Source organism: Pipistrellus kuhlii, unplaced genomic scaffold, assembly GCF_014108245.1.
Source record: "Pipistrellus kuhlii isolate mPipKuh1 unplaced genomic scaffold, mPipKuh1.p scaffold_m20_p_18, whole genome shotgun sequence".
In the NCBI taxonomy this organism is placed as follows: domain Eukaryota; kingdom Metazoa; phylum Chordata; class Mammalia; order Chiroptera; family Vespertilionidae; genus Pipistrellus; species Pipistrellus kuhlii.
Genome location: NW_023425493.1, coordinates 7,943,972 through 7,961,097, shown reverse-complemented (window position 1 = coordinate 7,961,097; position 17,126 = coordinate 7,943,972). Strand labels below are relative to the sequence as shown.

The following is a 17,126-nucleotide window of genomic DNA, read 5'->3' as shown; positions in this document are numbered from 1 at the left end:
GATGAAAGAGAATCATTGATGGGCTGCCTCTTGCACACCCCTCACTGGGGATCGAGCCCACCACCCGGGCATGTGCCCTGACCAGGAATCGAACCGTTACTTCTTGGTTCATAGGTCGCCACTCAAACCATCAAACCATGCAGGCCGGGCAAAAGGACTTTTTTTTTTTTTTTTTTTTTTTTTTTTTTAAGGTTTGATCATTACCAGACAGACACCAGCTTCCTGCTGCTGAAAGCTCAACTGTTACATTTTATCAGCTAATGCCTTCTGATTATCACACTTACTCACATAATAACTTTATGAGGTACGCGCTATCGAGTCTTGTTTCACAGATTAGGAAAACAAGGCTCGGGGAGGGTAAACAATCGGAGGCATATCACTGCCTCAGTAAAAAGGGAGGGCTGCGATATTGACTTGGAGGGAGTCTGATTCCAAAGTCTAGTGATCAACCCAGGGATCAATCAACCGAAATGCCAGGCTGCTCCCCGAGGAGCTGGGAGGGGTGCAGCTTGCCAGGCCTTAAGCCTTTCTCCCCCCTGCACAGGGTCATTCCGGTCTAGGACAGCCTCTGACTGTCCTGTGCAAGCGTGCCTCGCTCTGGGGATGCCACTTACGGCTTAGCTGTGGCCTAATGTCCATGGGAGGCCGAGCTCCAGACTGAGATTCTTAGCCAGGCCCTGGGACAGTAGCACGGGCACCTGTGCACGCTCACGGGCACACACATGCACGAGACCACCTCGTCCCAGCCAAGGCGTCCTGGGCAGTTGCTCCTTCCCTCACTTTTGGCTTTCAGTCACTACCCAATCCCCATCCCAACCTGTCTTCCCACCTGGATGGGGAAATGCGTAGAGTACACGCTGCCACTGTGCTTATTAAATTGTGCGGCAATGTACCCGCTCACGTTGCTTTTCTTAAGGAAGAAGGGTCCTTCCTGGTTGGCCCAAGGGTGCCACATTGTCTGCGAGGTCCTGGTGAGAGCCCTTACCCACAGGCCGCAGCACCTCCATCCCAGGAGCCCTTGGCTGTTGAGGGCTTGAGCTGTGCCAGCCACTGGGAGGTCAGCTTAAAACCAGCAGGGTAGGCAGGTCACATCTCGTAGGGGACAAAAACCAACCCATAAAATCTTTCCAGAGGGAAATATCGGGGGGTTTTCAAGCATGTCATCCAGCTAGACAAGCCACACTTAGTGTTCCCTGTCCATGAGATCATCTAATCACTGTGGGGCTTTGTCCGGGATGACTTAGTCACTGCCAGCGAGCAGCTGGACTGCAGTCAGTGACCCAAACGGCCTCTCCAGGGGAGTCCAAGCGGCCAGGTCAGCTCGAAGGCACCAGCTGCCCCCGTCAGCAGGGGAATTCCTCTCCTGAATTTTCTCTCCTGCCTGAGGGTTTGCATCACAGGAATGGGCTGGCTAAGCTGCAGCGTCCTAACAAGTCTGGGACCCGGGACTTAGAGGGGTGACAGGTGGAAGGCTAAGACCAGTGTGTTTTTTATTTTGAGACGACCATCACTGCTCCAGGAAAAGTTCTGCAGAAATCAGAGGCAGTGAGACCAGGGCCCAGGACCGGCTCCCTCTTCCTGGGATAAGACCTTCGAGCTGACCTGGCCCCTTCGACTCCCCTGGAGAGGCCATGGGGGTGAGAGCAGAGCTGCGCTTGCACCTCCATTCTTAGGGCTGCCTCCAGCCACTTCCCAGCCCATGCTGCCTCCTCAGTCCGCAGATCTGAAGAGAAGAAGCTAGAAGAGGTCCAGCCACCAGCATCTCAAAGAGAGAAAGAGGGAAAGCCAAGTGGACTTCGTTTCTAGACTGAGATGGATGCAGAGGCCCCCACTGTGCCTGGAGGACAAAAGGTGAGGTGAGGCTTTCTCCCCAGAGAATGGGGTCTAGTCTCCGAGTGTGGAGCGTTGGTGCTGAGCTGCAGAAGGCGGCTGTCAATGCTTTTCCCAGAGCAGCTGGCTCCCCATCTTCTCCCCCTGCCCCCAAGAAGGCCAGGGAAGACTCTGGAGTTTAGGGCTCAGCCTCTCCTCCTCCCCCTCCTCTTCTGCTCACTCCCGCTCTCCCTCCCACCAGAACCTGATTCCGTGGGGGGCCCTTGCAGCATTTAGAACCAACAAATGCTGGAAACCCAAGGGAACTTGGAGATCCTGCAATCAGTGCTCTTCCACTACAGCAGCGGAGACTGAGACGGAAGGCGCATTGCTCTAGAGTAGGGGTGTCGAACTCAATCAGAGAAGGGGCCAAAATCTAAAATCCAGCCTAAATCGCGGGCCGAATGGTTTACTGAACAGTCATAAACTGTCATTGTGATGGAAACGCAGCAGAGTGCAGTGATGACAGCGCGGTGCGGGCCACGTTGCAAGGCCTAGCAGGACGGATTTGGCCCGCGGGCCTTGTGTTTGACACATGTGCTAGAGTCTAGGCCATTCCGTGGCCAGACCCTACTTAATCCTGGTTCTGTTCACCTCTATCTATTAAAACATCTCACTGGCTCCCTCCTTCCTTGTGTGCTGTCCCAGGGCTGGGAGGCTAAGTGAATGGCTCTCAGGAGGCAGTAGGATTTGGGGGCCATACACCAGCCTGTGCTGACGGTGAGCTAGCGGCGCTTCCCAGCAGGACCGCGGGACAAGAGAGGCCCTGAGCATCCCTAGGGGCCTGAGAAGCCGTGCTCTGTAACAGGCCCGCGCCCGCTGAGAAAGGCTTTCTGAAGGTCATTGGCAGGGCCCAAGACAGAATGCGGCGTTATCCTGCAGCCTCCAATTACGGTTGATAACTGCCCGGGGACATTTAATCTCCACGCTGTGCTTCCTCATTGCCCCTCTGAGGCAGAGACTCTGCGCCTCGGAAGAAATTGGCCTTAATGCCTGTGGAGTCAGCACTTGGCTCTTTAGGGAAACTGGTCCTGGGGCCTGGTGCCAGCCCCCAATGAGCCGGAGCTCAGCTCGGAGAACATTAAGCAAACAATGGACTAGGTGTGGGGACACCTGGGGGAGCCTCCAGGCCAGGGCAGGAAGTCAGAGCTCTGGGAGGCAGAGGAGGCCCAAGGCTGGGACCAAGGCAGGGGAGCTGCTGAGGGGAGGCCCAGAGGGGGTATGAGGAGCCCCTGGACTTCTCCAAAACCGACCACGCTCAGGGCTCTACCAGGATAGGCCGGCAGAGGCTGTGGTGGAGGTGGCTGGGCAGAGCCAAGCTGCTGTGACAATTTGCAGCTACAGGGCAAACCTAGGGTTCTGCTTTTCTCCTATTCTCTCCTCTTTTTTCTTTCAACTCCCACCCTTCCTTTCCTCTCCCCCTGCTCTGATTTTCTCTGATTTTTTTCCTGTCACCTCTCTCCCATTCTCTTTTCTCCTCCTGTAGCCTGTGTCCTGGACTGGCCAGTGACCGCATGTAGCTCAGCGGCTTGGTCGGGGCAAGGGGACAGGGGGCTCCTGCCCTTGGGCCAGACCACTGGCTTGCAAAGCCTGTTCTTAGCATTAGTGTGGGCTGTGAGAGTAGGAAGGAGAAAACAATGGCTCTTTAGTTTGCCAGTTTTTAAAATCCTTACCCAGAGAGAGAACATCTATTGGTTGTTTTCCGTGTGTGCTCCAATTGAGGACTGAACCTGAAACCTTTCAGTATGTGGGATGATGCTCTAACCAACTGAGCCACACCACCCAGGGCAGTTTGCCTTAATTTTTATCAGTAGGTTGCAGTAGCTGCAGGCAGTAGCTAGATTCAAAGAACACATTTTTCATCAAAAAGCATCCATGAAAACCCTACGGAGGGTACAAAAGAAGTGTGATGTACACTGTTCTGAATCAGCAGGCACTAAGAGAGCATTGCCATGACCAGTATGCGGTCTATCAAGAGTGGTCGGGTCTTGTTCACAGTAGCTGCACCTGAGCTGGATCCCACTTCAGAGCCTGGAGGAGGACAGAGGAGACCCAGCCCTGTCTGCAAGGAGCACCCCAGGCCATGGGAGACTCCACAGGGAAGATAGGAGTGAATGGGGGGACAGGGAGAGCTTTCTAGAACCCTTGTGCAGACAATCCTTGGGCTGCGAATTCATTTTTAACTCCTCGTTACTGACCAGAGGCACACGACCAGCGGAGCAGAAAGTTTCCCATGAGAAATCTGTTCCACAAAAGAGAAGGGGGCAGGAGAGGGGGAAGGGAGCTGCTCTGTGCAGGCTCACTGTTGGCACTTCCAAGGCAATCTCATTGGTGTCCCGTAACAACCTCATGTGTGTGCTCTCTGTTCCTGGAGGGGAGACCGGTCGCTGGCACAGAGTAAGCTTGCCCAGGTCCCACAGGGCCACTAAGGGTTAAACCTCCAGCATTAATCTTTCCCCTGCACCATGCTCCCTGAACTCAGAGCTCCCCACACCCAGAGCTCCCACTGCCAAGAGGGTGCAGAGGGTGGAATGCCACAGAGGGCCTTTCGCCTCTTCTGAACACAGAAATGGCCAAGTGGGGAAATGGTAGCCTTGGTGGCAATGGCCCAGGCCAAGCACACATGCTTGGGAGTGTGAAGATGGGCTCCAGCTTTTCTCAAAGAGGGTGGCCCCTGTCTTGCTCTTAGAGATGTCCATCCAGCCCACACGGAGCAGACCGAGCCCCCAAAGCCAGAGGTGCCAAACCCAGGCCCACTGCTGCTCACCCCAGCTCCCCTCTTTCTCCTTCTCAGCCGACTTCATTGCTTCATGTAGTGTTTTTTGCAGGTCACCAACCAGAGGGCAGGATGGGAAATGCTGGTGGTCCTCATACTGTGCCTGCTGCAAGGTGAGTTCTGAACAGCCCAGGGGCAGAGCTTGCAAAGCCAGACCCGAGCCTTCCAGGCTACAGAGACTCCTAGAGGGCACCTCGGCCCTCGGCAGTCAGGGCACAGCCATGGCTTTCCCTCCTGGCATCCAAGGCCATGTGGCAGGACCAAGGAGTGGTCAGATCTGAGGTCCGGGGGAGTGAGGAAGCCAAGAGCTCACAGGAGAAGGCACATGCTTACTTTGATGGCTTCCAGAATATTCATTGTTCTGATGTTCCCTACTCTCTGCCCTCTTCCATTCAACTTAATGTCTGGAAGTCAGCTGCATTTGCAAGATCAAGGATCCAGGGTGTGCAAAAAAGACTAGCACTTACTCTACAATCAGGCCCAGTACAAGAGACATAAAGAAAAAGACCCTGTCCTACTTGAAAAGAGTCTATAAAAAATCTAGATAAATAAAAATGGTATCTATGCAAATACTCACTTAGTCAATATGTAGTATTTACAGAGAGCCTGCCATGTGCCAGACACGAGAGACAAATGGAAGAAAGGCAGGGTCCCTGCCCTACAGGTGCTAGCAGGTGGTGATGTGAGGCTGGCCAGGTACAGATCAGGCTCAGATGATGAATGACCTGTTGTCATGCTGTGGTCTCTGGACTTTATTTGATGGCCAGAGGGCCATTAAGGAATGTAGTAAGTACGTGCCTAGAGTGTCTGGTACCTAGAACCTGGCCCAAAGTAGATACTTAACAAATTGCTAGCAAGTGAATGAGTGAAATGAAAATGTTATGGTAATGCAAAAAAAAAAAAAATTAACAATGTTTTTGGCTTATAAACAAATCAGAGTTTTAATGAATCAAAGGTAGCTAATATCTGAGCAATAATTCTCTGATAAATCATACCATTTCTTTAATCTCTCACTGCTCCCTTTAATTTATCACTAGGAACTGACTCCTCATGTCCCTAAATGAAAACTCATGATTTTTCTGCTGACATGTAGATACTAGTCCTAATTTAATTCCTTTAAGTTTCAAACATGCTAAAGTAATCATTTTAAGTGTCCAGCTAGATATTTTGGTCAGCATTTTAATCTTCATTCAGAGACATGGCCCCTCATGTACTCAAGGTCTTCGGTCAGAAAGGCAGAAAGGGGGCTGTGGTGGCAACCTTTTCTCTTCCCCTCCCCTTCCCCCTTATCTTGTCAGCTGCCATTTGGACCTTACCAGGGTCACAGTGGCAGAAGGGAGGAGAGGCAGAGGCAGGGACTCTAGTGATGGGACGGCCTGGCAGGGGGTTAGAGCTGACCCTTCCTCCTGTAGGTGCCTCTGTGGACCCTTACATGGCCCCTGCTGGCCCATCTCCTCCCTGTGCTGTGGCCCTTCACACAGAAGACTTCTGTCACAGATGGCTGTGGGTTGGCTCTCTTCCCTCCAGGCTCCACCTCCTGGCCAAGGACACACACACACACACACACACACACACACACACACGTTTCTCACACCTTTGTTGGTGGGAGAGAGCCAGGGCAAGGATAACCCCACCGACCTCTTGCATCTTCTCAGGCCAAGTTTTGCTCAGTCCAGGGCCTCCCTCCAACTGCAGGCCTCACTCACCCTCCCTAGTAGAAGCCACAGGTACGGACAACTGCTGGGAAATGGTGGTTGAGAGAGAGCAGGGCCCCTCTGCCTCTGAAGGGCAAAGAGTTGCATCAGGGACCCCACATGGGCATCCCACTCCTACTGAAACACTAGCCCTTTCTTTAATTTTCACAGGTGACCAATAAGAAAACCCCAAATACCTTAATTATAGACAACTAAGAGCTACTCATCAGTAATCTACCACATGAGTTAAGGGCCAGCAGAATTCAGTAGTATTATTGAAAGAAAAATGTGCATTGCCAAGTTGATTCAGGATTGTTAATCAGCCTCCCACAGGAAAGTTGGACCGTCCCAGCCTGCTGATTGACAGGGCAGAGCGCCTCTCACACATGCCACGTGTTGATCATGAGAGTTCCTGAAATCTGGGGAGAAGCCCTCTATCAGGGCACCATTACTCTTGTCCTGAGAAGATCCTTGTTTGCAATTGTGAATTTTTTTGCCTCCTAATGGTAAATTGCTATTTAATTTTATTAATAGGGGCATAGTTGATATTTGGTCATTTAGTTAAACCTACACTGGCTGTTGGTACGTCCATAGCATTTATGACTTTGACTCTTCCTGTAACTATTCCTCAAGACACATGCAACGAACAGGGCCTGCTTTATTGGGACCCTGCCATTTCTGAACAAGGGATCTTGTATTTCCATTTCACAATGGGCCCTGCAAATTATATAGCCGGTCCTCACAATAGGATGTTAAACTGAACTTTCTTGGGTCAGAGGTACTAAAGACATAGAATCAATGGATAGATGTTGAACCACTGTGAAGGAATGTGGAGAGAGACTGCAAAGCTGGCTGTTTCCACAGTAGCCGACCATCCGAGGGAGAAGAGCTCACTGTGGGACCCATGTTAAGCCAGGTTCGAAGGGACTTCTAGAAAGGCGCTCAACAAGTTTGCTGTATGCCCAAGTTTGCTGTGACAGCAGGACAAAGGTGTGCTTCCTGTGAGCAAACATGGGACCTACAGAAAGGACCTGGCTTGGGGCCTCCACCAAGAGGGCCACCCAGAGGACACTGTGACCACAACATGCCACAGGTGATGGCCAGAAGTCATAAGTTTGGAGGTAGGGAAGTCCCAGGAGGCCAGCAGGAAAGGCAGTTCTGACAAGGAAGGGACTGCAGCCAGAGGCATGGACACATCTGAGAGGCAGCAGAGAAGGAATCTGCTCTGGCCATCTGCATGTCCACAGGGCACCAGAGCAGACCATACTGCCCCTCTCTTTGCTCTCCTCCATATCCACTCCCAGAGGGGCCTCAAAGAGCAGATGGGGTAAAGGAAGGAGTAGAGCAAAGCAAGAAACCCCCAAAGGTCCCTCCCCTTCCTCCACGTAGGCCTCCAAACCTAATTGGGAGAAAGAAAGACAACAGCTTCAGTTGGGTCAGAGAGTGGAGGTGGAAACAGTCTTGACTGGACTGGTTCCATGATTTTACATATGCATGCAGTCTAGGCTGGCTTTTTCATACCGAGGTGAGACTGAAAGCCATGGTGTGTGAAAGCATGCCTGCGATTGTATCAGGGAGCAGAGAAGTCCACAGAGCAAGGATGAACAGGCAGAAAGAGAAAGGATAAACATTGTTTCTGCTGGCACCGATCAAGTTTAAGGCATTCAATAAACAGGCCACCTACTGTGATTCAACTGGGGTTTACACCTGTTGCCAAAGCAAACGTAGTCACAATACCGGCCTCTGGGCCTTGACATGGCACGTGCTTGTGTCCATTTCCCCAAAAAGGTGGCCAGTGTGAACACTTTTGCAAACCCTGGTCTGGGGATAGACCCCCATGCAGCCTAGAATTCTTATATTTCAGTCCCCTCCCTGCTCCCAACCCCCACCCCAGTTTCAGCAGAAAGCACGCTGATCTGTTCTTACTATTGAACATTTCTCTTTACATTTCATGCAAATACACCACAGTCGTCTACCAGATGTTCCCTCTGCCCTCTTACGCATGCTCAGATGGCAGCCTTTTAAACATCTGCATCCGAGCCCAGCGAAAGGAAGCCAGGCCCTGCATGGACTCGTGTGGGAACACCTGGCGCCTGAGGAGTGTGGGCTAAGTCGTGGCTAAGGTGCTTTTTCCATGCTCATTTCTCAGATGGGGCCTTGGATGTAGCTTCATTCCATATATTGAGACTACTCTTCATTCAGGGGCTAAGTTCTGATGTTTCTATATTGATTCTTCTTGCCTCACTTTGAAGGAGGCATTTTCTCACCTGCTCCCTAATTTTGACATTGTGTGGAGCTGGATTCGACACAACACTCCCTCTCCTGACACTTTGCTTTCTCTGCCTGCAGCTGCCAACGCGCTGAAGGGCCCGAGGCTGGTGTCTGGGGACCCTGGGGGCGCTGTCACCATCCAGTGTCATTACACCCCCACATCCATCAACAGGCACCAGCGGAAGTACTGGTGCCGCCTCAGCCCCCTGACGTGGCTCTGCCACACCATCGTGTCCACCAACCACTACACGCACGCTCACTACGGTGGCCGTGTGGCTCTGGCAGACTTCCCGCACAGCGGCTTGTTTGTGGTGAGGCTGACCCAGCTGTCCCCGGAAGATGTGGGGTCCTACCGCTGTGGTATCGGAAACGGGAACAATATGATGTTCTTGAGCATGAACCTGGCCATCTCTGCAGGTATGGGTGAGTCAAAGTTTGTGCCACGTCGACACGGCCAACGGTGACCCTGAACGGGGGAGGCTGAAAGGCTTAGAAAAGACAGACAAGAGAATGAAAGCTGGGTCTCAGTGGGACACTTTCTCTGAGAGACAGCGACCAGCGCCTACAAGCTGTATCTTTATTGTATAGCAGGTGCCACGAGGCAAAGTAAGGGTGTGGTCAAGATGTTTACAGCGTTCTCCTGGGTTTCAATCCTACTCAACTGCATGCACCTGATCAAGCTTTGTTTACTTGCAGCCTCTATCACTCAGGCACGTGGGGCCACGTGTTCAGACCACAGGTTCAAGCTGACAACCATAGCTGTTGGCTATCATTGTGCTGGGAGAGCTCTGCCTTCCAAGCTGGGACTTACACGTGCCACGAGAGGACTTGTGCCCTCTCATTAGTCCGAGGCTTGAACCTGTCCAAACACTGTAGCTGCACTCCACACAGGTTGACGAAGCGGGTGCCAGGAAACAGGTGTAAGGGAAGGAAGCGGTCCCAGGGGGCTTTAACCATGAGACTGTGATGAGGGAAAGACTTTGAGAAGAAGGCTTCATCTCTAAGGAAACTACCATCAGAAGGAAGGCAGATGTCAGGGAGAATTGCCCACCTGGATGCATGTTGGCTATCCACTCCTCTCACACATACCCTTCCAACCCCCCAATGTGTGGCCTGTACATTCAGGGAGAGTTCCAAGAAAGTAATGAATTGGATAATGCAACTGCTTACGGCTGTGGTGTACCAGGTCCATGCCCTACATGGCGGTCTCTGGAGACCTGACCCCGAGCCAGGAACCCAGAGTCTGAGGAAGGCTGTGACAGCCAGTCTACAGGAAAGGTAGTGTGTCAGTGAACGGTGCTCATGGACTTGTTTTATTTATTAGGTGTCACTTGTGATCTAACCACCTGCTGAGACTGGCTGCTCCACTGCTCCACTGTGACTTTTTTTCTTATTTGACAAGAGTACATGCTGGGCTGTGGGCCTCTGGGAAATGGAGTAGCACACGGGCCCCAACAGCTTGGTTAGAGACTCTGTGGGCAGAAAAAGGGAGATAGGACCATCAAATGTCTATATTTGCAACAGATTGGAGAATACATCTGGTTTCTCAAATTTTAATTTTATTTAACACATTGACCAAAGACCGTATCACTTCGCAAGGTTGCATTGCATGTAGCGAATACCTTAAGTGTGGCATAGTTTGCTAAACTCGGTGGCAGCAAGTAGCCTTCTCATATTTCCCTCTGCTCTTCACACAGGCCCTCCCAGCCCCAGTCCCAGAGCGACATCAGCTGCCAGTGAGCTCATCAGGAGATTCTTCAGAACAGCCTCTCCAGCGGCCAACAAATGGGCCCCAGGAATCACCCAGACTATAGAAAGGCAGGGGATAGAATGGGACAGAGTTGCTCTGACTCCAGAAACCAGCAAAACAACAGCTTCAGCTAAGGGAATGCAAACACCAGGAACCCCTGGGTTGGTGGCTGCAGGGACAGTTAGCCAGGTAGAAAGTTCCAGCTGGGCCACCATCCCTGTTCCGGAGAGTCCAGCTTCAGCAGTTGGAGGGATGCCCGATACAGCAGAACATGATTGGCTGTGGGGCACCGGGAGCTCAGCAACAAACAGAGCTGGGGCCAAAGAGAAGGGGAGAGAGATAACCACTGAGGCCAATAGGCCAAGAGAGGAAGCAGAAAGGGTCAGAATAGCCCTGGCTACAGACTGGACAGCCATAAAGACCATCAGGCAATCAACACTGGCCTCAGAAAAATGGGTGTGGGAAACCCACCAAGAAGCAAGCTTGGTTTCTACGCCACAAGCCCTGGGCTCCATTGAAGGAACTACTGGAGCTGCAGGTGTGTGGGCCTTGGGGCCCAGCAGCACAGAGATGTCATCTGCCGAAGGGAGTACTGAAGGGGACCTAGACATGCCTGCCGGAGGCAGTGGTCCCCAAACAGCACCAAGCCAGGACCTGGTAGCAGGACCCCTAAGGCCTCGAGGGAAGGGGTCCTCCATGAAGAGGTAAAGCCCCAGGCCCTTCTGTCAGCTGAGGTTCCACATCTGCCCTTTCCTCTGGTGCACCCCTCAGTAAGCTGACTTCTGTGCCCTCTCCATCTACTCACTTCTTTCCTTTTGTAACCACAGACAGTAAAGGGCAAGGGACATAAAATCATCCCTCCTTCCTCATTCAAGGTCCATTAGTATTTTCAAGAAAAATCTAAACAATGGAACCTTTGGAACTTTTAAAGTTTATTTTTATATATATTTTAGTTTTTATTTATTTTTTGTTTTGATTTTTAGAAAGAGAGGAAAAGAGAGGGAGAGAGAGAGAGAGAGAAACATTGAGTGAGAGAAAAACATCAATTGGCTGCCTCCTGCACACTCATTATCAGGGATCAAGGCCACAGCCCTGGCATGTGGCCTTGACTGGGAATTGAACCAGCAACCTCCTGGTGCATAGGACAAAGCCCAACCAACTTAGCCACACATACCAGGGTGGGACTTTTTTTTTTTAAAGGTGAGGAACAACAGCTCCAGAGAGAGGAGATGACTTGCTGAAACCACAAGGAAAGATTGTGGCAGAACCAAATGCCAAAGGTGGATTCCCTAACTCTCACCCAGTCCTCTTTCCCACTATAGCTCAGTAAAGGAGCCCACACATGGGTGGGGGAGTTGGGAAAAGGAATCAGGGCTCGGGTACTTGAGGACAGAACTTCTGGTCCCAGTTCTGCTACTAACCCGCCGTGGGAATGAGGGCAGCCAACTCATCTTGGCCTCAGCTTCTTACCCATAAAATGGTCTCTTATTCAGCTCTAACCTCACATGTCTGGTGCTCTTCCCCTCCCTACCCCTGCTACTTGCATTCCAGTGCTTCTCCAGAAGAGAAAAACATCTCTCGGATGCTGACTTCTGTCTCCGCGGTGCTGTGCCCACTTGCGCTTGTGGCTCTTTTTCTATTGCAAAGGAAGCTGTGGAGAAAGAGGACTTGTGAGTTGAGTTTAAATAACCTCAAGGCTGGGGAGGAGGGGGCTTGTTCCCATCTGACACCCTCAGGACTGGGTTGGGTCAAAGCTGGTGCCAGGACTTCTAGATGTAAAAGTGGTAAATTCTAGCCTAAGCCATTTAACCATTCTTGTCCTTGGTTTCCTATATCTATAATAATAATTTAAAAAAGCATGGTATGCTAATTAGATAGGAAGGCTTTCTGGACATCCTTCCGGACAAAGCTGGGGCTGTGAGGGAAGCCCAGGTCCTGGGTGCCAGAGGGAAGCTGATGCCAGCAGCCAGGGGGAGGAAGGCCTACTCTTGCATGAATTTCATGCATTGGGTCTCTAATATACATATAATTTATTTATTATTTATTATTTATTATTTATTATTTATTATTTATTATTTATTATTTATTATTTATTAATGTGCCTCAGGCATGAAACAGCTCTGGCCACCAACACAGACATCAAGCTAGGATGAACTAAGATCTGTACATCTGCTTTGCCCCTGATTGATATAAGAGTAACACCACCAATCAGGTGTCTCCTTGCCCATTGCCAGAGGTTTTGGCCTTGGTTTCTTTATCAGACAGGAAAATCATCTTTGACCTTATATCTCAGTTGCATCCCAGAACTTAAGGAGAAGCTTTTCTGAAGATGGCACGACCTATGTCAACCATAGACGTATGAACCACATGAGCAACCCCAGCAGCAGATAGCAAGAGTGCAGAGCTCAGATGTGAGACCAGACTATATTTGCACCCTTAACATGGCTCAGCTGAAAGTCTCTTACAGCAACATTATCAGGTTTAAATATTGCTAAAGTGAGTTTAAACCCCCCATGGTGTTTAAATCTGGTGAAGAAGGGTAAAATTTTGGGGGAGCGAGTAGAGGAAGCTAAGATTCTCAGACCCAATTTGTGTTGACCTAAGGGTTCAGGAAGCTCTTGAAGGCTTATGGTGGATGGGGGTGATTCTTGAGGAATCAAATTCAGTGCCCACTACCCTCACAGTGTGCTTTGTCTGTGCAGCTCAGGAGACAGAAAAAGCAAGAGTCACCTTGATTCAGATGACACATTTGCTGGAGCTGAGCCTCCAGCCAGATCAGCTGCCCCATGTGGAAAGGAAGATACTCCAAGAGGATTCTTCTCCTGCCCATGCCACCATGATGGTCCCAGAGAGGGACCCTGGACCCTGAGGAATGGAAGGATAAGCTTCTTGATCACCATGGAGGGAGAACCAGGATCAAACACCATGACCCCTTCTCATCCTTCCTTCACCAGTACAAAAGGAAGTGAATGGAGCTGGCCTTCCATTGGGAAAACAAAGGCTGAGACCTATAAAGGTCACAAATTGGCCACAGTCAAAGATGACAGTATGACTCAAAGAAGGCTTCAAGAAAGGATTTATTAAACACTGGTGGAGGTCACCTAGGAAAAATGTGAAATTTCCATTCTTGAAGGTTTCAAAATATAAGAGGTTTTCATCAATCAGTGTGAGGAATTACAAATTTTCAACCGTCACATCTAGCCCATGGCAGTTGCCCTCTTTTCTGACGTCTGTTAGCATTCAGCCTGCTGCACACATTGAATTATATTCATGTATTGTATACTAGCCTTGTTTTTTCAAATAAATTCTAAGTTCTTTTAGGACAGTAACTGTGTTTTATCTCACAATGCCTTCAGAGAACTTCCATTCCAGTAGGGCCCCCCATAAATATTTGTGACTGAATGGCTGACTGCAAGGGCATGAATCTCAGTGGCCTCTGGGGACCCTACTCATGCAGATGGTCTGACTGTCCCTAATTTCAGGAGTGCCCTTGTGGTTTTTACAAAGAGACCAAAAGGACAGCCAGTCCTCAAATCATCTCTTCCCAGTTGGCCCCATACTCATCATGCTGTAGACTATTTGACCCAGGCAAGATTTTCTGGGATTTTCCTAAATTCGTGGAGGAGGAGGGTATTTTTCAGTAGATTCTCACCTTCTTCACAAAGCCTCTCTTGTTCAGCTGCTTCTAAACCCTTGATAGCAAGGATGTTGATGGAGCTAGAAAATGGTTGAGGGGGGCCGGGGTAAGAAAAAGAGTGGTCAAATGGAATTTATGTGAATTCTGCTTTTCTAACCACTTCATCTCATGCCTATGGAGAGACTTTTGCTCCACCCTTGGTCCCACTGTCTTTGCAGGAGTTACCACTGCTTTTTTATTTTGCCATATCTGTTAACCAGCTGCCTGAGCTTCATGTCTGGGCAATTGAAGAGAAGGGAAAGAAAGACTCTGGTAGAGAGTGAGAATTGTTAGGTAGACATTCCCAGAAGCTTTAGCCCTGCTTCCTAAGCTGTCAGTGGCACCAGAGACCTTTTATTAATACCTTCTCATAGCTGAGTCTGAACCCGGACACCTTCTTAAGAAAACCAAGGAGATGCTGTCTTCCTGGTTTGTGAAAGAGAGAGACCCATTGTTCTGGATAAGTAGGGAAATTGTATGCATGTAACCAAAGGGAATTATTGAATTTCAAAGCTAATAGATTCTTAGAGATTAACCTCTCTAAAACCCTCAACCTCATGGGGGCTAACTGAAGCCCTGTGGGGGAAGGAACTTGTTTAAAGTTACTCAGTTAACCCAGTTAGTAATAGCAGAGTGAGGACCAGAAAAGGGAACTCAGGACCTTGATCTCTTGCTGTCTCCACTATCACCATTATTAACAATATTCAAAACAAAACTAATCAAAAAATCAATTACACCAAGTTGTGTTGTTCCAGGCCATTCTCATGCACACTATCTCAGTGACTTGCTTTAAAAAAAACTGTAAAAGAGATATAACAGCCAACATTATCCTACTCAGCCAATGAGGAAGCAGGCCCCGATGGATATGTAATTCAGCCAAGGTCACTTAGCTCGTTAGAGGCAGGGATGGGCTGAGAACCAGGTTATATAAAATCATTTTACCTAATTACCAGTAGCATTTATCGGGCATTCTACAGAATGCTAGCTCCTCAGGATTGTTAAGAGGTGTTCTGAGGAAAGGCAGATTTGGTAACTCAAAGAAGTTTGGCAAATGAGAGTTAAACAATAAACAGTTTCTTCTGCATGGGATTTTTTTTTTTTTTTTTTTTTTTTAGAGCTTCTAATACCCTAAAGAGCATTGGGAATAGCCCCAGGAGGTGGGAACATTATGTCTGTTTCCCCAACATGTTGGACTGTTGCATTTTGAAGAAGTAATCTTACAAAACTGGGTTCCTCAGATCACCCCTTTTGAGGGAAAGCTTAATGCACTAAAGCAGGGATCTGCAAAAACTATTTTGTACAGCTGTCAGAAGGGAGGGGATTGTGGAGCTGGGTGAAATGGGTTAGGGCCATGGTTGGTAAACTGTGGCTCACAAGCCACATGCAGCTCTTTGGCCCCTTGAGTGTGGCTCTTCCACAAAATACAACGGCCTAGGTGAGTCTATTTTGAAGAAGTGGCATTAGAAGAAGTTTAAGTTTAAAAAAGTTGGCTCTCAAAAGAAATTTTATTTTTTTTATTTTTTTAAAATATATTTTATTGATTTTGTATAGAGAGGGAGAGAGATAGAGAGTTAGAAACATCGATGAGAGAGTCATCGATTGGCTGCCTCTTGCATACCCCCCACCGGGGATATGCCCGCAACCAAGGTACATGCCCTTGACCGGAATCGAACCCTGGACCCTTCAGTCCCCAAGCCGATGCTCTATCCATTGAGCCAAACCGGTCCCGGCTCAAAAGAAATTTTAATCGTTGTACTGTATTTATTTGGCTCTGTTGACTAATGAGTTTGCCTATCACTGGGTTAGGGTTAGAGTTAAGGTTAGGGTTAAGTTTAGGGTTAGGATTAGGATTAAGAAAAAAAATCTAACAAAAACTCATAGACACAGAAAACAAAATGGTAATTACCAGAGGTAAAGGGGGTAAGGAGAGGTAGAAGAGGGTAAAGGGAGGATAAATGGTGATAGAAGAAGACTTGACTTAGGATGGTAAACACATGAAACCATATACAGATGATGTATTATAATACAGAATTGTACACCTAAAACCTATATAATTTTATTAACCAATGTCACCCCAATAAATTCAATAAAAATAAATAAAAAGATGTAAACCACTTCCCTCACCCCAGTCTCCTTGATGAGTCAACAATGACCAGCAACCCCCTTCTCTCTCTTCCTATTCATCAGATTTCCATCATTATGCCTATCTTTATGCCTACATTATATAGTATGTATTTGTATGTGTCTGACTTATTTTACTCAACATGCTTTTGAGATTCACCCAGGTTGTTGTGTTTACCAATAGTTCATTCCTTTTTATTGCTGAAAAATATTTAATTGTATGCATATACCCAGTTTGGACTATCCATTCACCTATTGGTGGACATTTGTATCGTTTCCAGGGTCTGGTTATTATAAACTGTCAAAAAAAAAAAAAAAAGTTAAGTGTGCTAAAAACAAAACAACAGGCCCAAAATGGAGTCACTTATGCTTAGGCCCACATTACCACAAAGTGACTTAATTATAGTCTCAGCCTCTCCCACAAATGTAGTCTTAAATCAGTCAATCAGGAATCGCCTATCAACAGTAGTGAGGGTATCTGCCTGCTAGACCCCCGCTGTTACTCTAAGGACAATGGCCTTGCCACAGCCAATTCACTTTTGCTGGTATGACTTACCTGTCCCTCTCCCTTCTGGCTGTAAAAATCTGTCATTTTTGCGCAGTCCCTTGAAGCTTCTTTCTGTTTGCTCCTTTCTATTGTATTTCACCTGCCCGACTCATGAATTGTTGAATAAAGCGAAGATCTTTAAAATTTACTCAGTTAAATTTTGTTTTTTTTTTAACAAAGGTCCACTAGTAAATATTTTAGACTTTGTAGGCAGTTAACCTCTATCACAACCACTCAGCTCTGCTGTTGTCGCACAGGAACTGGCCAGAGACAATGCATGAAGGGCTGACTTTGTCTTCCAACAACATTTTATTTACAGGAGCAAGTAGCAGGAATTTGCCAATTCCTGCACTAAGCCATTAAACCAACCAGACTTTCCTATTCCTACTCCAGTGGGGAGGACCAGAGCCCACTCTTCCTCA

At 48.7% G+C, this 17,126-nt stretch overlaps 1 protein-coding gene and 1 pseudogene across 1 annotated transcript; one reads left to right on the top strand and one right to left on the bottom strand.

Moving 5' to 3' along the window:
• The first annotated feature begins 1,495 nt into the window (after positions 1–1,495).
• Positions 1,496–13,414, top strand: FCAMR (Fc alpha and mu receptor). Its single transcript, XM_045583079.1, has 6 exons — positions 1,496–1,851; positions 4,698–4,758; positions 8,689–9,033; positions 10,308–11,064; positions 11,912–12,030; positions 13,063–13,414. Exons 1-6 carry the CDS (start codon positions 1,813–1,815, stop codon positions 13,227–13,229), a joined length of 1,488 nt encoding a protein of 495 aa, XP_045439035.1. The 5' UTR covers positions 1,496–1,812; the 3' UTR covers positions 13,230–13,414.
• On the bottom strand, positions 12,455–12,599 carry LOC118721797 (annotated as a pseudogene).
• Positions 13,415–17,126: the final 3,712 nt, after the last annotated feature.